At 44.0% G+C, this 22,736-nt stretch overlaps 1 protein-coding gene across 2 annotated transcripts in view; it reads left to right on the top strand.

The window, feature by feature from the left end:
- LOC124000824 (serine/threonine-protein kinase N1-like) overlaps nt 1-14,229 on the top strand; it is a 57,471-nt gene extending 43,242 nt beyond the window's left edge. For both annotated transcript variants that reach the window (XM_046307458.1, XM_046307457.1), the window contains exons 21-23: nt 10,379-10,486; nt 10,744-10,824; nt 13,146-14,229. In XM_046307458.1, the coding sequence (XP_046163414.1) occupies nt 10,379-10,486; nt 10,744-10,824; nt 13,146-13,349 (393 nt within the window). In that variant the 3' untranslated portion in view covers nt 13,350-14,229. The remainder of the gene's footprint in view (nt 1-10,378; nt 10,487-10,743; nt 10,825-13,145) is intronic.
- The last annotated feature ends 8,507 nt before the right edge of the window (nt 14,230-22,736 follow it).

Genomic DNA, 22,736 nt, shown 5'->3' with positions numbered 1-22,736 from the left:
CAGATCATGATATTCCTCCGGCACTCCTGTCAAATCGCCAGGTTCCTCCTGAGAAGTAGGGACAGAAGAAACGGGAGGGATGGCAGACATTAAACACTTCACATGACAAGAAACGTTCCAGGATAGGATAGAATTACTAGACCAATTAATAGAAGGATTATGACATACTAGCCAGGGATGACCCAAAACAACAGGTGTAAACGGTGAACGGAAAATCAAAAAAGAAATAGTCTCACTGTGGTTACCAGATACTGTGAGAGTTAAAGGTAGTGTCTCAAATTTGATACTGGGAAGATGACTACCATCTAAGGCAAACATGGGCGTAGGCTTGTCTAACGGTCTGAAAGGAATGTTATGTTTCCGAACCCATGCTTCGTCCATGAAACAACCCTCAGCCCCAGAGTCAATCAAGGCACTGCATGTAGCACCCGAACCGGTCCAGCGTAGATGGACCGACATAGTAGTACAAGATCTAGATGAAGAGACCTGAGTAGTAGCGCTCACCAGTAGCCCTCCGCTTACTGATGGGCTCTGGCCTCTTACTGGACATGAATTAACAAAATGTCCAGCAACTCCGCAATAGAGGCACAGGCGGTTGGTGATCCTCCGTTCCCTCTCCTTAGTCGAGATGCGAATCCCTCCCAGCTGCATGGGCTCAGTCTCAAAGCCAGAGGAGGGAGATGGTTGCGATGCGGAGCAGGGAAACACCGTTGATGCGAGCTCTCTTCCACGAGCCCGGTGACGAAGATCTACCCGTCGTTCTATGCGGATGGCGAGAGCAATCAAAGAGTCCACATCTGAAGGAACCTCCCGGGAGAGAATCTCATCCTTAACCACTGCGTGGAGTCCCTCCAGAAAACGAGCGAGCAGCGCCGGCTCGTTCCACTCACTAGAGGCAGCAAGAGTGCGAAACTCAATAGAATAATCCGTTATGGACCGTTCACCTTGGCATAAGGAAGCCAGGGCCCTAGAAGCCTCCCTACCAAAAACTGAACGGTCAAAAACCCGAATCATCTCCTCTTTAAAGTTCTGGAACTTGTTAGAGCAATCAGCCCTTGCCTCCCAGATAGCTGTGCCCCATTCTCGAGCCCGGCCAGTAAGGAGTGAAATGACGTAAGCAACCCGAGCTCTCTCTCTAGAGTATGTGTTGGGTTGGAGAGAGAACACAATCTCACACTGCGTGAGAAAGGAGCGGCACTCAGTGGGCTGCCCGGAGTAGCAAGGTGGGTTATTAACCCTAGGTTCTGGAGGCTCGGCAGGCCAGGAAGTAACAGGTGGCACGAGACGTAGACTCTGGAACTGTCCAGAGAGGTCGGAAACCTGAGCGGCCAGGTTCTCCACGGCATGGCGAGCAGCAGACAATTCCTGCTCGTGTCTGCCGAGCATGGCTCCTTGGATCTCGACGGCAGTGTAACGAGCGTCTGAAGTCGCTGGGTCCATTCCTTGGTCGGTTCCTTCTGTCATGCGGGTGAAAGAGGACCCAAAAGCGACTTAACAGAAACAGAGTTTATTCAAGTCCAAACAGGGAATAACAGAAATCCTCTAGTCTGTAGAGGGGAATAACAGGAGAAGCGGCCACAGACTGCAGGTCGCTTCGGGTAGGCGCAGGCCGTAGTTGACAGAGACACCTGCTCACACGCAGCATCTGATGAAGGCAAAAAGCACGACAGGACAGGGCGATACACAATCACAGCAAAAACACGACAGGACAGGGCGAAACGCAATCACAGCATGGTGAATACTAAACAAGGAACCGACGGGACAGGAACGGAACACAAAGGAATAAATAGGGACTCTAATCAGGGGAAAGGATCGGGAACAGGTGTGGGAAGACTAAATGATGATTAGGGGAATAGGAACAGCTGGGAGCAGGAACGGAACGATAGAGAGAAGAGAGAGCGAGAGAGTGAGAGAGGGAGGGGGAGAGAGGGGGATAGAAAGAGGGAAAGAACCAAATAAGACCAGCAGAGGGAAACGAATAGAATGGGGAGCACAGGGACAAGACATGATAATAAATGACAAACATGACATAGACGGCAATGATGAGCAATAATGACAGAAGTCCAACACAGAGGCACAACTTAAGCCAAGCTGGCATATTTATTCAAAATAAAAGGGTGACGAAGATAGTTCTCAAACTGTAACTGAAAACAAAACACTCTCCCACAGAGGGCTTAACTGAACTTAAAGTTAAACTAAACTTAAAACTAGCTGGGCTGCTACCCAGCTTACCAGCTTCACAATGTCCATGGGCTTCAAACAAATGTCTATAGAGGTCAGCCTTCGGCATGTAGCCAGGAGCTTTTCCCAAATGTCTGTAATGCTCAGCCTGCAGCATTCAGTGTTGATAAAAGGTTATGTAGAAGGGTGAGCCGGTTAAGGATCGATTCAGACAAGGTGGTAGATTGTACGACAAGCGACAGGTTTATTCAGAGTGAGAATATCTGGTACACGTATATACGGGCCCCTCTGTTAACTCATCAGAGACTAGCAGAAAAAAGCACTTGCTAACAGTGAGTACAAGCTTCATATACACAACAGAAAGTAGGTTGATTTCTAGGAGATCGGATCTTCGGATTGGATCAGGCTGGGGTGTAGTCGTCCGGCATTGGCTCTGTTGTCTGTCCTTCATCGTAGAATCCTGCCATGCCTGTTCTTGGTCGTCACACCATGTTCAGCTGAAAAGGGGATCTGGTGTGTGCGCTATCTTCAGTCACACAATGTTCGGCTGGGAAGGAGATTATGTGTGTGTGCTAGTTTGTCTGCAAGTCAAGGCTGTGTCTCTTCTTCCCAATGTGTGGGTGTATGTCTTATCTGTGTGTCCTCGGCAGTTAGTGTGTGTATGTGTGTGTGTCGTCTCTGTCCTCAGAAGAGTCAGTGTGTAATGTGTGTGCGTCCCTATCTTCAGAGGAGTTATGGCCGAACTCCCGGCCAGCACCTGTGGCTAGGAGTATCCTGTATGGGGCCCAACCTGTTTTACTATGAAAATACATTGTTATGTGTTGTCTCAGTTATAACAATGCAATAGCAGTAATGTCACCTACATAAGAATTAGCAGTCCTCTACAAATCCCTCTCTTCACGTCTCCCCAGAGACGTGACACAACCTAACTAGATTCTGATACAAAATAAAACTTTTCCCAAAGGGGCTATGAAATAAGGCACAACATTAAAAATAAATGGATGTATATGTATTCCCACCATGTTCCCAACTCAATCCCACTATGTACTAAGTTGGCTACCAGCCACCTAGGAACTTACAACCCTCATGTAACAGAGCGGAGAACAACAGCTCAAAATGAAAGGAAAAATGATATTCTACATAAGCCAACTTTTTCCTGCTCCCTCTCTTCACATCTCCTAAGAGATGTGATATAGTCCAGATACATTACTCCAAGCAAAAACGAAAACATAATCCAAAAAGGAAAAATAGCCTATGCTAGGTAAGTCTATACGGAAATGGCCCACAAAGAAAAATAATTTCCCCCTCTTCCCATCCCAGATGGGACATGACATACAATGGAGAACAGCGGAGTCAATCACCACCTTCCGGAGACACCTGAAACCCCACCTCTTTAAGGAATACCTAGGATAGGATAAGTAATCCCTCTCACCCCCCCCTTTAAGATTTAGATGCACTATTGTAAAGTGACTGTTCCACTGGATGTCATAAGGTGAATGCACCAATTTGTAAGTCGCTCTGGATAAGAGCGTCTGCTAAATGACTTAAGTGTAAATGTAAATGAGAAGCTTAATCAATATAAGCAACTGGATCCCCCTCCTAAAATGGCTGCAAAAACTGAAAGATGGGTCTCATGCTCCATACCGTTATCTCGCACCTGGCTCCTGTTATCCAACAAAAAGACCGCTTGTTCTCGCAACCCACGCTCTGAATGTGCCCTCCCTTCTGTATTTTTCCAGCATGAGAAAGTCCCATGGCCCTGATACTTTTAACAATGTTTCAAATCAGCTAGGTAGCATAACACATACATACCTCCACACAAGGCAACAGCAGATAATATTCAATCTTATATATGGTAATGGCTATAATGTAAAATAACCCCAAGGGTGTGAACACAAATTCAGCAATGAATCATATAACAGTTACAAAGTTTAAACTACCTTCATGTCAAAAGAGAACAGCTCATTCAAAAACTGAACAAAAGAAAATAGTGTGAAATTTAAGTCCCCCTTTTGACACCCGCTAGGGTGTCACTCATTATCCTCTATTTCAGCAGTCATAGCATTTCATGAAAATAATAAAAAGTTTATTATTAATAACAAGTGATATATGCCTTTGTTGTATGCTTTTGTTAACCCCTTTTGTCACCCACAAGGGTGTCACTTATCAAAAACAGGATAAGACTTTATTGTTATTGACATGTAAGATGAAACTTTGGTCATGGAAAACAGAGTAAAGAATTATTAGAAACCATCTGGTCCTCTCAGCTACTCCTATCCTGTACCAGGTGGGCTCCTTGCCACCCAGGGACTCCAAACCTTCACAACAGCATATCATGTGTCATCCTCAGTCAGTCCCATCCTCCCTGAAGCCTTCATCACATCTGTAACAGACTTCTTAAAACACGGTATGATGCAAGCAGCACATCAATAACAAATAATACAATAATTAGGGTCAGAAATCCAGTAACCATCATACCAGTGTACTTACCAAACCAGGCCAAGAGAACAGACTCCTCCACCCCCCTCCGTGGACCTCATTTTAGCAGATTGTGCATCAAGCCCGCCCTAGATATCATCTGGACTGGTATTATTAGGAATATACGTGCAACATTGTTTACCGAACATCTTGCAGACGTCCCCCTGACTGGCAAGAAGCATATTCAAAGCAAGTCTATTCTGTCTGGAAACCCCAAATGTGGCCTCAAGCTGTTCAGACATACCAGTGAGTGCATCACGGGAGTAATTCACCAAACGCTGTTGATTATAGTAGATATAATTAATCCATGCAGTCTGTCTAGCATCCACTATGGCTGGACCCATACTAGGTAGTAAGTGCCAGAGTCCATCATTCCTACCCAAGGCCTGAAACTCATGAGGAACCCCCACTGGCACTCCCAACAGGTTAGTGTGTATGTCAACTACATCCTCTGTCCATGGAGCACTACATCTATGTCTCCCATGGGATGGAATGTTTTCAGGTCCCCTGGTTACAGAACTCAGCAGCTGTTCAGCAGCAACATCAACAATGGTCAGTGGAATTATCAAACTGGTCAGACCACACGTATCTTGCCATTCTCCTCTAAGAATGGGTCTCAGCACTCTTTTTGGCTCCACACATCCACCTCACATCAGCCAGACCACTAGTTTGGTTTAGGCCTGTAACTGGCCAAGTGGAATTAATGGTTATGTTACTACTGCAATCAGCTTCAGGCAATCTCCCATAATCAAAACCAGTCCCAGTTCCTAATTGATCAATAGCCGAATAGTCTCTAACATTAATTACCTGAATGGTATTTTTAACACAGTGGTGGTAGAGGAGTGTGTCCGGTTACCTCTGGTCTTGGCAGTACCTTAATAGAAAACACACCCATCATGTCTGTCCTCGTCCTTTGTAGTCCGAGGGTGTGAGTGCCTGCAACAGAGAGCTTAATAGTTTTGATGGTTAGTAGGATTTCATCACCTTTACAAAGTTCAACATTGCTCCCAGGTTTCCCCCATATCATGGAAAACCTATCCACCCTTTTGGGACCCCCCCCCCGAAGTCGGTTATCATGTAATCTCTACTCTAACTTCCTGTCTACCCAGATCTAGGGATCTCTTATGTTCATTTTGGAACAAAATACACATCACTTAGCCAGAGCCAGACACATCCTCACTTCTATGGACAAAAACAGGGGTGATAGGACAGGTAGGGTTTACTTCATTCGAGAGTTAGCCCCCGGAATTCTGTTAATTCCAGTTCTTCTCCCGAACTCTGTTTATTGTCCGACAGTGAAAAAGTGTCTTACCCTTCCGCCGTGCGATATGAATCTGGGTAGCTCTTTCAGCTAGCTGTCACCAGGGGTCTTCTATGGTCCCCAAGCCTCTGGGACTGGATTGAGTGACTTCACCTGTAGTTCACCTGTAATGCATAAAATCCTGGACATACAGGCTTGGTTAATAAACAATTTCTCATATGTTTTATCTGATTATATCTTTAACTTCTATGCCCAATTGTTAGCTTACATTTTTTTTTATTATTAGTTTCTTATCCAATAGTCCCCATCCTATCCTAGACCACAATTTACCCATCCCCCTTTTGATATCTGGCTTTGCCCAGGTATCAACATTACCTACTCTAAATAATGACTTAGGTAAGATTAGTATAGTATCCTTATGTTCTGACATCATCATGAAGGAGCGCCCCCTACATTTTCTACATGTGCAACTCTCTCCCCTGTCTCCACTCAGCAATTGCTATCTTTGCCTGTCCTTGCCCCCCCCTTTCCAAAAACCTCTCCTCTCTTCTCTCCAACTTTCAAGGTCTCTGCAGTCGGGGGAGGGCCCCTCCGTCTGCCTTTTCCCCTATCTGTAAAATACCATGTCTCTGGGAACGTGGAAAACGTTTACTACAAAAACAAAACCTAATAATTATGATAATCCCCACAAACTCAAATAATTTGTCTCGGTGTTTCATGTTTTATTCGTGTTTCTCCAAATTGTCTCCCCAAAAATACTTCTTAAATCCCCAGCCATTAGACACACACACAACTGTGTTAAATATGCACTGTACCTTTAACATAAAAACCTCAGCCTGCAATCCCCTCTGCGGGCCTTTCATTGTTCCCCATAATGAATACAGATTCTAATGTTAGTCTACCTTAACCTCCTGTTTAATTTCAGTGGTTTTATCTGAACAATCAAACCAAAATCAATAACCGGGAAGAACTTGTGTAAACTAATTAAAAGAACAAAATGAATCTACCTTATTTCTCAGCACTTGGTTAGAACACCATTAGTATAGTTCAAACCTCATAATATAACTCTACACACAGAATTTTACGTTAATAGAGTTTAACACCTTTTCCAACAGTCATGCACACCCCCTCAATATTCTATGATATTACTCTCATCAGCAAGCCTGCAACTTTTTCAACATTCTTATCATAAAAATCCCCGACCTCATTCATACCGATATTAGTCCCCGACTGAATATCAAACGTATTTCATGCACATGATTTGAGTCTCACAAATCTTCATTTACGCCAGTAAACTTCAATTTACACCATACACACACAAATCCTCATTCTCCCCAGCAAGCAGACCAGTAGGAGATGCAATAGCCCCACCTTCTGTCCATACTCTGTACAGCTTCTCACCCAGTCTCCTCCACTCCTTATCCTCTCTGCCTTTATTGAATTCTAGAATGGACTTCAGCGTTCTCAACCTCTTTTCTATTTCCAACGACATTCCATGTACACTACAATACTGCCAACAACCCATGCCTTTACTGAAACCCAAGTGATACCCTTTCCCTACGGCTAAATCGGTCTCAAGTCCGAGTATTCAATTTGAATATCCGTCATTCACACTTGGCCCTGCCTAATACATCACTCATACACGTGGTAAGTGATCTCTGTTACCACCTACCAACCAGGCATACTAGTACATCCCATACACAATGCACCATTAAGTATGGTTGATCAATAATAAAATTGCAGTTGCCAATGGAGATATTACTTTCTCAACTATTTTCCAATCTCACACATCATAATAGTTTAAATTTAGTAACTTACATCAAACAGGTGTCTCACAAAACTAAATTTGTATAACTCCAATGTGCAGAACTTTAGTTTTCCACAACAGGTGTCTGCTTACCCTTTTTAGTTGACCGGTCAGGATTTGTGAGACACACCGTCCGACGACAGTACTGGCCAATCGGCTGGCACACCAATGTCCAGCGATATCTTTTTAAAATCGTAACTTAATCGGAATTTTACCAGACTACTTGAATATAATTAGAATATACTTAGCCCGTCGTTAGTTAATAACAACGATGTATTCGAGGAGACACTATTGCTCACACTCTGCCTTATCTCAGAGCTTTTCCTTGTATATTCAGTTCGAGAAAAACGATTGGGTTGGTATAGCTTTCGTGGAGCGCGCAACCAAGGGATCTATTCGACTATATAGTCGCAATATTAAATATTATACTCAGATCTTATTTCAATTATACATCAGTCATTTTGTTCCTGATTATACATTTAGCACAGAAGTTATAGATACATACAACATGGAAGTTTACATACAACATATAAGTTTCGGATTTATCCAATAACCCTTCTTGAGTTCTCTCTCTCTCTCAAACCATCAACAATCTTGATGGAGACGATTACAACCACATTACATTTTAATATGAACAGTTACAAATACAAGTTTTCTCTGACCATTATCAGCTTATCTTTTGGACTACTTATCAGACTGGTCTTCGACCGAGTCGCGGGACAAAGTTGCCAATCTTTCCCCTCTCGGCGCCAGGTTTAATGAATAGTAATTAACTATCCCCTTACTGATTTTTATCCCTAATCTCTACCGTGCTGATCCTTATCATAACAACACGTTATATCTCTGACCCCTGAAAGCCGATCCTTATCAGATAATCTCTCATCAGACTGGCCTAGACCGGGCCACAGGACAAAATTGCAATTTGTCCCCCTCGGCGCCAGGTTTAATGAATAGTAGTTAGCTATCCCCTACTGATCTCTTATTCCTGATCCATATCGAGCTAACCCCTATCAGAATTAATACACATGTCCGACCTCTATCAGTGAATCTCTTATCAGTCTGGCCTTGACCGGGCCACAGGACAAAATTACAATTTGTCCCCCTCGGCGCCAGGTTTAATGAATAGTAATTAGCTATCCCCTACTGATCTCTATTCCTAACCCCTATCGGAACCACAGGCCTCAAAAGTGATACCTCATCATTGAAAGCTATCAGACTGCGCTGACCGGGTCACGGGACAAAATTACAATTTATCCCCTCGGCGCCAGATTTAATGAATAGTAATTAGCTATCCACTTACTGATATCTCATCAATGATTTAATCACCCGGCCGTCGCCGGTTTGTACCACATATGTTCACTTCACTGTACTTTCAACTTGTCAGCAAATTATAAATTTACACAAGAATTCATACTTACTCGGTAATACTGATCAAAATTTGGATAGACTATACGACAATATGCAAAGTTTGATTTAACAGGTTTTGCTTACCTTGTTTGTGGTGCGCCTTGTGATCAGTTTACCGAGTTGAGCAGAATTGTTGTCCTCCCCCGAATTCCTTCACCCGTCTTCCTACAACCGTCCTTCCGTCACTCTCCTTCTCACACCCAAATCAACTCACTTCGACGGACCGTTATTAAACCATCCTCCCGCTACCAAGTTCTGTTGATAAAAGGTTATGTAGAAGGGTGAGCCGGTTAAGGATCGATTCAGACAAGGTGGTAGATTGTACGACAAGCGACAGGTTTATTCAGAGTGAGAATATCTGGTACACGTATATACGGGCCCCTCTGTTAACTCATCAGAGACTAGCAGAAAAAAGCACTTGCTAACAGTGAGTACAAGCTTCATATACACAACAGAAAGTAGGTTGATTTCTAGGAGATCGGATCTTCGGATTGGATCAGGCTGGGGTGTAGTCGTCCGGCATTGGCTCTGTTGTCTGTCCTTCATCGTAGAATCCTGCCATGCCTGTTCTTGGTCGTCACACCATGTTCAGCTGAAAAGGGGATCTGGTGTGTGCGCTATCTTCAGTCACACAATGTTCGGCTGGGAAGGAGATTATGTGTGTGTGCTAGTTTGTCTGCAAGTCAAGGCTGTGTCTCTTCTTCCCAATGTGTGGGTGTATGTCTTATCTGTGTGTCCTCGGCAGTTAGTGTGTGTATGTGTGTGTGTCGTCTCTGTCCTCAGAAGAGTCAGTGTGTAATGTGTGTGCGTCCCTATCTTCAGAGGAGTTATGGCCGAACTCCCGGCCAGCACCTGTGGCTAGGAGTATCCTGTATGGGGCCCAACCTGTTTTACTATGAAAATACGTTGTTATGTGTTGTCTCAGTTATAACAATGCAATAGCAGTAATGTCACCTACATAAGAATTAGCAGTCCTCTACATCAGCCAGTAGCTCCTCTTCTCATGCTGAACTGAACTTGCACCTTATATGCCCCAGGTGTATTGCAGCCTAACGAGGCTGAGTGGCTTCAGATGTGGGGCTTGGCACTGCAGCCTAAAAATGCTGGTTGTGGGGTGTGGCTTACACGCCAAACAGTGGCATTCCCTGGCCACATCACCGGGGGCGCCATAATAGGTTAAATGAGTGGCTGTGAGCGTGACAGTGTGGCTGTGAGTGTGACAGTGTGGTCTATGTGTGTGTCAGTCTCCATTCCCAGGTGATGATGAAGAGGAGGTGTTTGACAGCATAGTGAATGACGAGGTGCGGTACCCTCGCTTCCTCTCCACAGAGGCCATCGGCATCATGAGACGGGTAAGCTCCTCCCCCAACATTCACATCCCACCAATCACCAGTGGACTAAGAGAGAATCTCATTGATCGACATGGTCAGTTTGGTCACTGTAAAGGTGTAGCCATTTTGCTTCTAGTTTTCAGTCAGTGGGTTCTCTGTGAAAGAAAGTGTTTCTGATGTTTTTTCAGCTGTTAGCCATCTGTGTGTGTTGCTAGCTGGTGTTGGGTCTGTGCTGTGAGTTGTTATGTCTGGGTTGAGGTGTTGTTTTCTGTTGCCAGTTGTTGAGGAGGAACCCAGAGCGGCGCCTAGGCTCTGGTGAGAAAGATGCTGATGATGTCAAGAAACAGCCTTTATTTAGGGTGAGTCTCTCTCTCTCTCAAGGTCTCTCTCTCTCAAGGTCTCTCTCTCTCTCTCAAGTTCCCCTCTCTCTCCCTCAAGTTCCCTCTCTCTCTCAAGTTCCCTCTTTCTCCCTCTCTCTCTCAAGTTCCCTCTCTCTCTCAAGTTCCCTCTCTCTCTCAAGTTCCCTCTTTCTCTCTCTCTCAAGTTCCCTCTCTCTCTCAAGTTCCCTCTCTCTCTCAAGTTCCCTCTCTCTCTCAAGTTCCCTCTTTCTCTCTCAAGTTCCCTCTCTCTCAAGTTCCCTCTCTCTCTCTCAAGTTCCCTCTCTCTCTCTCAAGTTCCCTCTCTCTCTCTCTCAAGTTCCCTCTCTCTCAAGTTCCCTCTCTCTCAAGTTCCCTCTCTCTCAAGTTCCCTCTCTCTCAAGTTCCCTCTCTCTCAAGTTCTCTCTCTCAAGTTCCCTCTCTCTCTCAAGTTCCCTCTCTCTCTCTCAAGTTCTCTCTCTCTCAAGTTCCCTCTCTCTCTCTCAAGTTCCCTCTCTCAAGTTCCCTCTTTCTCTCTCTCTCTCTCAAGTTCCCTCTCTCTCTCTCAAGTTCCCTCTTTCTCTCGCTCTCAAGTTCTCTCTCTCTCAAGTTCTCTCTCTCTCAAGTTCTCTCTCCCTCAAGTTCCCTCACTCTCTCAAGTTCCCTCTTTCTCTCTCTCTCAAGTTCCCTCTTTCTCAAGTTCCCTCTTTCTCTCTCTCTCAAGCTCCCTCTCTCAAGTTCCCTCTCTCTCTCAAGTTCCCTCTCTCTCTCAAGTTCCCTCTCTCTCTCAAGTTCCCTCTCTCTCTCAAGTTCCCTCTCTCTCTCAAGTTCCCTCTTTCTCTCTCTCTCTCTCTCAAGTTCCCTCTTTCTCTCTCTCTCTCTCAAGTTCCCTCTTTCTCTCTCTCTCTCTGAAGTTCCCTCTTTCTCTCTCTCTCTCTGAAGTTCCCTCTTTCTCTCTCTCTCTCTGAAGTTCCCTCTTTCTCTCTCTCTCTCAAGTTCCCTCTTTCTCTCTCTCTCTCAAGTTCCCTCTTTCTCGTTCTCTCTCTCAAGTTCCCTCTTTCTCTCTGAAGTTCCATCTTTCTCTCTCTCTCAAGTTCCCTCTTTCTCTCTCTCTCAAGTTCCCTCTTTCTCAAGTTCCCTCTTTCTCTCTCTCTCTCAAGCTCCCTCTCTCAAGTTCCCTCTCTCTCTCAAGTTCCCTCTCTCTCTCAAGTTCCCTCTCTCTCTCAAGTTCCCTCTCTCTCTCAAGTTCCCTCTTTCTCTCTCTCTCTCTCAAGTTCCCTCTTTCTCTCTCTCTCTCTCAAGTTCCCTCTTTCTCTCTCTCTCTCTCAAGTTCCCTCTTTCGCTCTCTCTCTCTCAAGTTCCCTCTTTCTCTCTCTCTCTCTCAAGTTCCCTCTTTCTCTCTCTCTCTCAAGTTCCCTCTTTCTCGTTCTCTCTCTCAAGTTCCCTCTTTCTCTCTCTCACAAGTTCCCTCGCTCTCTCTCAAGTTCTCTCTCTCAAGTTCCCTCTTTCTCGCTCTCTCTCTCAAGTTCCCTCTTTCTCTCTCTGAAGTTCCATCTTTCTCTCTCTCTCAAGTTCCCTCTCTCTCTCTCAAGTTCCCTCTCTGTCTCTCAAGTTCCCTCGCTCAAGTTCCCTCGCTCTCTCTCTCTCTCTCAAGTTCCCTCACTCTCTCTCTCAAGTTCCCTAGCTCTCTCTCTCGCTCTCTCTCTCTCAAGTTCCCTTGCTCTCTCTCTCTCAAGTTCCCTCGCTCTCTCTCAAGTTCCCTCGCTCTCTCTCTCAAGTTCCCTCGCTCTCTCTCAAGTTCCCTAGCTCTCTCTCGCTCTCTCTCAAGTTCCCTCTCAAGTTCCCTCGCTCTCTCTCAAGTTCCCTCGCTCTCTCTCAAGTTCCCTCGCTCAAGTTCCCTCGCTCTCTCTCTCTCTCTCAAGTTCCCTCACTCTCTCTCTCAAGTTCCCTAGCTCTCTCTCTCTCGCTCTCTCTCTCTCAAGTTCCCTTGCTCTCTCTCTCTCAAGTTCCCTCGCTCTCTCTCAAGTTCCCTCGCTCTCTCAAGTTCCCTCGCTCTCTCTCAAGTTCCCTCGCTCTATTTCTCTCTCTCAAGTTCCCTCGCTCTCTCTCTCTCAAACACAGACACACATGTCATTAGTTAACATTCCTTATAAACCACTGCTTAAACTATTTTTATGTATTCAATGAGCCTGTTAAATAGTTCCAGTATCTGCTCCAACTCTATGTGGTAGTGTCACATCACGGGTTGCTGTTTTCAGTTGCATAGATGATTCAATTCACCTGGATTCTATGAACCAATCCGGTCTCTCTGTTCCCCCTCTCAGAGTGTGGACTGGGAAGCGCTGCTGCAGAGGCGGCTCCCGCCCCCGTTTGTCCCCAACATCAGGGGGAGGGAGGACGTCAGCAACTTTGACGAGGAGTTCACCGCTGAGACCCCCGCCCTCACACCGCCCCGCGAACGCCGCACCCTCTCCCGCAAGGACCAGGACTGCTTCAAAGACTTTGACTACGTCTCTGACCTCTGCTAAGGGTCAAGGTCAGACTCTCCCTTTATACTGTAAGAGGAACTGACGAGGGACTCTGCACTGCAAGGGGGATGTTACCAGGAGAGGCTTACTGCTGTTCTGTCCTGTCTGAACTGTGAAGAGGCAGGATAACGTTACGGGAGGATGTGAATGCGTGATGCGGAGATACTGACCTCTATGGATTTCTGGGGGGCCTTTTATAGGATGATACATGAAGATACGCTCAGTGGATGAGTGCTGGGACACAGTATCTGTGCAGCATAGCAACACTGGAACTGAGTAAAGTTTATTTCCCTATAGAAAGTAATGGAGCCCACTTAAAAGATGAAAAGTATATTCTCTGTAGAAGACAATACAGTTGGTGCAGGGATCATCAGATATGATTACTCTCAAATGGACCTCTCTCTATTGCCTCTCTGTCTGCTGTCTCTCCTCTCCCTTTATCGTTTGAGGCTGCTTACTGTTTCTGTGTGTAAATTCTGATCCTGCCTCAGTCTGTTCCCATTGCTGTCCATCTAGAGTCCTGCACCTCTCATAAATGACCACAGGGTAGCTCCATAGAGAGAGTCAAGTGTTCCAAAGAAATTGAGATGAGTGGGGTGCAGATTCAGTGTATGACGACTGTCAAGGGATGCTAGTGAGGATGATGAGGTTGGAAGGTTGAGGTGTTTTTCTGTGTTTGTGCTGGGTCCTCACTATGTCATGTTACCCATCGTCTTCAAATGGGATACTCCTCTACTGTCCCCACTCGGTACGTCAGTGAGTTTTATCCTCAATCATTTAGAATGATTTTTCTGTGATTTTAGTTTAATTCTGGTGTTTGATTTTTCAATCATGCTGATGTTATGTCTGGAATTGTGACTTAGTAAAAATGTGAACTCAATGGACTGACTCGCAGCTTTGTGACTCTTCAGCCGAATTACCATTCAGCCAGCTACATTAGCAGCAATTCTTTTAACTTAATTTTTTATTCTTGTGGTATACAACCTACAACATGAGTACAGTAGTGTATATTCTTTATGGATTGTCTCACACAATCCAAGCTAATATAACTACATTTGTTTGTCATCCAGGATTGTCTGAACTCCTTTTAAAGCAATGTTAATGCCTGCCGTTACGTTCATTATGTTGAGTAATAGAACAGAGCAGCACTCTGCATGTCACCAGACACCGTTAGCAGTAGCGGGTAAACAATGAAGACACTCAGTCCTAATGGGCCAAACACGTCTTTTCCATCGTGTGTGTGTGTGTGTGTGTGTGTGTGTGTGTGTGTGTGTGTGTGTGTGTGTGTGTGTGTGTGTGTGTGTGTGTGTGTGTGTGTGTGTGTGTGTGTGTGTGTGTGTGTGTGTGTGTGTGTGTGTGTGTGTGTGTGTGTGTGTGTGTGTGTGTTCTCTCCAGGTCAGAAACACACTGTATAATTTGGAGTCTCTCTGCTGTAGATTCACATAAACAATGAATGACTAGGCCTAAGGTCAACATAATGCAATATAATACAATGGATGAGAATGAAACGGTCAGTAGTGCAGGGCCTCCATAGTGGTGCAGCGGTCTAAGGCCCTGCATCGAAATGCTAGAGGGGTCTTTACAGACCCGGGTTTGTTCCCAGGCTGTGTCACAACCGGCCGTGATCGGGAGTCCCTTTGGGTGGCGTACAATTGGCCCAACGTCGTCCGGGTTAGTGGAGGTTTGGCTTTACTTGGCTCATCGCGCTTTAGCAACTTCTTGTGAAGGGCCGGACGCCTGCAGGTTGACCTTGGTCGTCAGTTGAATGGGGTTTCCTCCAACACATTGGCGCGGGCAGGTGTTAAGAAGCATGGTTTGGAGTTGCAGCAATGAGACAAGGTCGAAATTGGGGAGAAAAAGGGGGTGAAATACAACAAATTAAAAAATAGGTCATTTTAGCCCAGCGTGTTATGCCATCACAGAGCAATAGCTACAGCTCAGTGATCTCAGGGGGCTGGAACTATGTCTGAAACAGAGAGTACCAACCAGCAAGAAAGTAGACAAAGACTGACACAGTGGGAAACCAGTGCAGGTAGGTAGGTGTAGAGATGGTGACATATGGCATGGACAAAGAAATAGGAGCGGCACTCTAGCACCCTGAGAACAGAGCTGAGTCTGATACTGTACAGCAGGAGAGGATGTGGTCCCATTGTTATTATTCAATGTGCTAATGACAATACTGTGCCCTGGAGAACAGGAACAGGATAATGAAAGACAGAAGGAATAATGTGTCAGATTATCATTTTGATGCAGAAAGGGGGGGGGGGAGACAGGGAACATCACTGTAGAGAAAAAAATAGAGAAAATATGTGGAGGGGGTGGGGTTAGATGAGGAGAGATGAACGTGTTGATGGTGTGTGTGGAGAGGGGGCACTCAAGCAGTGGGAGTGAGGGGGTCAGGGTGTTCCTGGAACACACTTCTCTCCTCCCTCGTTCTGTCCTTCTTTCCCTCACTCCCATCTTCACTGCAGCCTACTTTAAAAGACTGCGTTTTCATTTGTTCCTGCACTTTTCTGGTCAAAGCCAATATAAGAAACCATTACCAGGAAGAGACAGGAGTCTCTCTCTCTCTCTCTCTCTCTCTCTCTCTCTCTCTCTCTCTCTCTCTCTCTCTCTCTCTCTCTCTCTCTCTCTCTCTCTCTCTCTCTCTCTCTCTCTCTCTCTCTCTCTCTCTCTCTCTCTCTCTCTCTCTCTCTCTCTCTGTAGGACACACTGTAGCAATCTAGGGCACCATGGGCAGTGAACAGAGACCAACAATAACTACCTTATTGTCATTGTTGGAAAAATATGTGAATGTCACCGATCCAGAAAATAGGCTAAACGCAATGACAAACAGGTGTAGATAAAGAGCATCAGGTTGCTACACATCAATGTCACCAACTTGGCCTGCTGAAGGCTCTACATGCATGCAATTATAGATATCTGCCCTGGCTTGGTCTGCCTCAGAGTCCCACTTACATTAACCATCCTCAAACACTTTGTCTGCATTTCCATGTGGCTCTTTCCTGCAGGTAGATTTTTACAAATGGTTTGTTTCATTATGTAACGTGCATTTTCTTAAACTAATCTGTAAGTGTTTTGGTTTATGGCAACCATTACTGAGGAGGCTGTTTCAGATTACATGATGTAGGTAGTCTCAAGCAACATTATGCTCTGCGCTGCTCTGACATAGATTCTGAATGTAAGTTGTAGGTGATGTAACATTTCTGGACATCCTCCCTCTGAAATGGATACCACTAGAGATTGGATGTCACATTGCAAGACACCATAATGTGACACATGAAGAAATATGCAAATGAGACTTTACACCCTTATACCTCAAATGGAACCATATAAACCCCAAAATAGTGTTGTTTGACAACATAGGAGTTGAATTAACTCTTGCGATTGTATTGAGCGTAAACGTTACTCTAAATAATTAACTCTAGAATACTGAACAACACTGCAGAGATTGAAAACAATTATTTTGAATTAATACTGTACAGAGTGAAACCCAATGAAGCAGAGTTAAATATCAACACTAAATTGAGCGTACACAACTCTGAAAAAATAACTCTATTGCCAGAGTACGTTTTACATAATTTTCTGGTCAAATCCCAAAACCCTGAGTCTACTTAGGAAATAGAGGCGTTGTTGAACTCTGCAGATGACCCAGTGTACTTGGACCTTCCAGTTCAGTACATTGTCCTAGTGTGCACCCAGCTACTTGTACGAACTAAGCTGTGCTGTGTTAGCATTGTGAACAACCACAGGCACGTGGTTTTGCCAACAGATTTGGGGTCAAACACCATCTCTGTTTTCTTTACATTGAGGATAAGATGGTGTTCATCACACCACTTGACAAACCTTTGAATTTCTGACCTGTACACGGTAGTATCAGCATCTTTATACATCACACCAAGGACGGTGGTATCATCAGAAAACTTGACAATATAGTTATTAGGATTACTGCTAGTGTATTCATGTGTGTACATGATGAATAAGATGGGTGAACTCCCACATCCCTGCGGGCCCCTGTGCTAATGTCTCTAGCCTCAGAGAGGGTTCTGTTAACACTAACCTGCTGAGTATGGCTCGTCAGGAATGAGTGCTACCACCTTATGATACAGGAGTTAACACTTGTCTGCTTTAAAACTGACTGAGTAGGACATGTGGCTGTGTTGTGTTAAACGCTGAACTGAATAAATAAATAACAGGCCTCGGGGTTTTCCAGATGCTTAACAACGAGATGCACTATGGTGTTGATTGCATCATCTTGTCTCACAACTTTTCTTATAGGCAAATTACTAAGGATCTAACACAGGGTTCACATCTGAATGGAGCTCGCACACCATGATCTTTTTATTCTTACAGGTGTGCTTGAAGACTCAAATGACAACTACAGGGTAGATTTCCAACCTAGGAACACAATAATCAATAACAATGGAGCCAATCACATTATCACACTCAACAGAGAAGTCATGTACAACAAATCTTATTAAAAAAAAAACATTTAATTCCTTGGCTTTGGTCAGCTCATCTGGTGTGTGCAAGGATTTATTTTGAAGGGTTCATGTTGTTGATTGTTCTCATCGACTCCCACCATTTTTTGGAGTTCTTTGTAAGGAACTATTTGTTCCCACTGATTCCGTGTGTTGTTTCCTTGTCTCTCTGAGCATTTGGCTGAGCTCCTTTTGCACCCATTTCAGTTGTTGTTTGTCCTTGTTTTTGAATGGTTGCCTCTTGCTTCTTGCCTCTTGCAATTGATCCATGTCCTTGACCTCATTTGTGATGTAGTGTGTGTTGTTTGGGTATGCCTTTATGTCTTCTGGCATATCAGAGTCAACACAGAAATGTATGTAGTCTGTGACAACCTGTGCTGACTTGTGCATGTCTAACTCATGAAAAATGTCCCAATCTGGACACAGAACATCCCTTAAGTGATTCTATACTGTCCTGCTTCCAGACATTCACAGATTTCACAAGGGGTTTACTGCTCCTGAGCTGTAGGTAGGTGGGTATGAGCTGGACAGTGTTGTGATCAAGCTAGACAGGGATGGTTTGGCTCTAGCTGTGTAAAGGAGATTGAGGATGTACTGAGAGCTCCAACTGAACAGAGAACCTAGCCGACAAGAAAAGGACAGCTATGGAAGGAAAAATACATTTTCTATTCATAGAAAGGTGGAAATTAAAAAAGGCCTGACTGAGACTGAAAAGTGAGTTGGTTAGGACGAAAACAAGTCAGCAAGGGTGATGTTCTCCCTCTGTGGAAAGGGTTCTACATGGATCCTAAAAGGGTTCTTACCTGGAACCAAAAAGGGTTCTTCAAAGCGTTCTCCTATCTGGACAGCCGAAGAACCTTTTTAGGTTCTACAGTACTGTCACGCCTTGGTCATTGTATCTTGTGTTTTTGTTATATGTTTGGGTAGGCCAGGGTGTGACATGGGTTTATATGTTGTATTTCACATTGGGAGTGTGTATTAGTAGGGGTGTGTCTAGTTAGGCTTGGCTGCCTGAGGCGATTCCTAATTGGAGTCAGCTGATTCTAGTTGTCTCGGATTGGGAACCGTATTTAGGTAGCTTGAGTGCGCGTTGTATTTCGTGGGTGATTGTACCTGTCTTTGTGTTAGTCACCAGATAGGCTGTAATTAGTTTCACTCGTTTGTTGTTTTTTGTATTTTCAGTTATTTCATGTACATCATTTTCTTCATTAAAAGTCATGAGTAACCTACACGCTGCATTTCGGTCTGACTCTCTACAAACAACAGACGAAGTTCATTACAAGTACATAGTGTATGTTCACATAAATTGCAGCCAAGACTGGAATTTTCATTTAATTTCCATGGCCATACTTCTTTTCATAGATAGATTGCATGTCTGCTCATTTCATTCTCAAACCACCAACATAATATTTGATAGACATCGTTTACCAACTGGGGTCATTTTGACCCCAAGAAGAAACTATTGGAAAAAGCATCAATCACAGCAAAATATCAACTTATGTTTTATCAAAACATCATAAAACATTTGATACATGTTATCTGAAGTAAAAGATGACCAGAATAGACTGTTATTTTAGCAAAATTACTGTTAATCAGCATATTCTGTCAGACATATATATGCATTTTTCCTTTATACAATTTGCAGTTTTTTCCAAAGTACAATCCACATTAGCACTAAAAAAGGAAATTTACCGTAATTGAATTATAGTTACATTTAGTTTTCAGAATTTTTAAGTAAATATCAATTGTGTTATATTCATGTGGTCAAAATTATCATGTTTTCAAGAGGCAGTACAGCAACATTTTAAATACATTTTATTGACAAAAAGTATTCAATTAATTTCAAAAAGTGATTCTGAGAGACAATGACCAAAACTTTTGCAAAAAGAATGCCCACATCTAAGTCACTACAAACCAAAGTATATAGCACCCAACATATTCGTCCAAGTTGCACAGATAGAATATTGGAGGAATTCTGGTATTAATATAATATTTTCAGTAGAATAAGTATTTTTTGGAGAATACACACCAATACAACACTATGTGTACATTTAGAGGGTAGCTGGTTTTTGTATTATTATTTTATCAAGTATTCATAGCACTGACATACTTTTATCAGCTGTTTTGACAACTACTAAGCATGTATGTGGTCTTACCTAGTTATAACCATTTATAACCATACGCCCTAAAATAACTACATTTCGGAGAATACACACCAATACAGCTCTCTATGTAGATTCAGAGCCTATCTGAGTTCTGTATTTCAGTTCTATCAAGTATTGATACCCTTACCAGACCTTGTATACCTTTGGTTTTGTATACAGTCATATGATGCGTGGTATAGAAAAGTTACATCTTAGAGTACATGGGGAGCTCTGCAGATGATCTGTCTATCTGGTCGAAATCACTGATACAGGTCCCCCTCCACCCTCTGGTGGTGTGGTTAACAGGTCCCCCTCCACCCTCTGGTGGTGTGGTTAACAGGTCCCCCTCCACCCTCTGGTGGTGTGGTTAACAAGTCCCCCTCCACCCTCTGGTGGTGTGGTTAACAGGTCCCCCTCCACCCTCTGGTGGTGTGGTTAACAAGTCCCCCTCCACCCTCTGGTGGTGTGGTTAACAGGTCCCCCTCCACCCTCTGGTGGTGTGGTTAACAGGTCCCTCTCCACCCTCTGGTGGTGTGGTTACCAGGTCCCCCTCCACCCTCTGGTGGTGTGGTTAACAGGTCCCCCTCCACCCTCTGGTGGTGTGGTTAACAGGTCCCCCTCCACCCTCTGCTGGTGTGGTTAACAGGTCCCCCTCCACCCTCTGCTGGTGTGGTTACCAGGTCCCCCTCCACCCTCTGGTGGTGTGGTTAACAGGTCCCCCTCCACCCTCTGGTGGTGTGGTTAACAGGTCCCTCTCCACCCTCTGGTGGTGTGGTTACCAGGTCCCCCTCCACCCTCTGGTAGTGTGGTTAACAGGTCCCCCTCCACTCTCTGGTGGTGTGGTTACCAGGTCCCCCTCCACCCTCTGGTGGTGTGCTTAACAGGTCCCCCTCCACTCTCTGGTGGTGTGGTTAACAGGTCCCCCTCCACCCTCTGGTGGTGTGCTTAACAGGTCCCCCTCCACCCTCTGGTGGTGTGGTTAACAGGTCCCCCTCCACCCTATGGTGGTGTGGTTAACAGGTCCCCCTCCACCCTCTGGTGGTGTGGTTAACAGGTCCCCCTCCACCCTCTGGTGGTGTGGTTAACAGGTCCCCTTCCACCCTCTGGTGGTGTGGTTAACAGGTCCCCCTCCACCCTCTGGTGGGTAACTTGTTATGTCTCCAGAGAATCCTGGATTCAAATAAAGGTCCTATTTATCCAATTAATATAGGCAGAAGTATATGTTTTTGGCTGAGGTCAAAATTATCCCAAATTACTTACATTTTTAAATAGTCCATATTCATAGAGAAACACTAAACAATTATTTAGATTTGTTAAGAACAAGTTGATTGACAAAGTCATAAAACATGTTAAAAATGTAGTGTTTGTCATTCACCTTACGGGACTGTTCGTTTGTTGCTTATTGTTTTTGTTCCGTGTTCATTTTGCTTCATTAAATTATGGACACTTACCACGCTGCGTTTTGGTCCTCCGATCCTTCTTGCTTCTCCTCCTCAGAAAAGGAGGACGAGGTTCCTTACAAAATGGCCCCAGCTGGTAGCTTCTCAGACCGATCTGGAGAGAGTGGAGTGCAACTTGACCAAAAAAAAGAACATTAGAAATTGTTGTCCGCAGAACAAACATACTAATTTACCCATGATACATTTCAATTTAAATTGAATATGAAATACTGTATTGGACAGCCTGGAAACATTGTTATTTATTTCAGATTTATAAAAATGTATATCTGGGACATAAATCAACCAGAAAACATATCAGTAATAACATATCCAACAACAATTTCATGGCAGGAAATAAGAGTTTCATGGCGAAACAGAATTGAGCAAAGAGGACCTAAAAATGCGTATTAAACACAATCCTTACATTATGCATCTTGAGTACTTTCTGAGTACTTTCTGAATTCTTTCTGAACTTTCTCAATTTGGATAGAAATCTGGGTAATTTCACCCACACTTCAGAGAAAATATATGTTAGCCGACACAGTAAAAAAAAGCCATTTAAAGGCCAGAAGGACAAGAAATTGAGCTAATGTGTGAACATCAACAATCTTTGCTCACAGTGATATGAATGTATAAAAACTTGAGTCGAATTACTAATTCATGTGTGCCCTTGGAAGATAACACTGTATGTTGGTTCAGCTATATGCCCAAATGTTGAGAAAACACACAATGCTATTGCAGCCTTACAGCTGTATGGTGAATCAACAAACTCTGCTCAAAGTAAGCTGAATTTGAACAAGCTTGTTGAGTAAAATTACAAATGTATGTTTACTCAAAACCATTTCCCAGCATGCTCTATCGCAGGTTGATTTTCAGAATTGTTTGTTTCAATACCTGTGTTTTTGCATTGATTGGTTGATTAATCTTGTAATCTTATGCTACACAAACATAAATAACATAAATGTTTCTAAACTTATCCAAGCTGTTAGTCTTAATAATTCATATTCCATACGGCTACCCTGGCCATCATTCTCAATGCAGTTTGCGGGTAAATAAATGTTCCAATTGTTGGATATCCTCACTCTGGCTGGATTCTAAAAGGGATTAAACAGCATTTTGCACGCCAGAATGTGACTTGCAGGCTTAATACAGCCTATAAACCAGGAGTTTCAGACCACTGTGTTAGGGTGTAACTTGGCCCTCAAAGAAAAGCCTTATAATATATTTAATGTATTGTCATAAAGCGTTTAATTTTACACTGGGAAATATGCAAACAATTGTATGTTGAATCAACTGGAATGCAATTTTGTTGAGCAAACTCGC

This window comes from Oncorhynchus gorbuscha, linkage group LG16 (genome assembly GCF_021184085.1).
Source record: "Oncorhynchus gorbuscha isolate QuinsamMale2020 ecotype Even-year linkage group LG16, OgorEven_v1.0, whole genome shotgun sequence".
Classification (NCBI taxonomy): Eukaryota; Metazoa; Chordata; class Actinopteri; order Salmoniformes; family Salmonidae; genus Oncorhynchus; species Oncorhynchus gorbuscha.
This window is presented reverse-complemented; position numbering and strand designations above follow the sequence as displayed.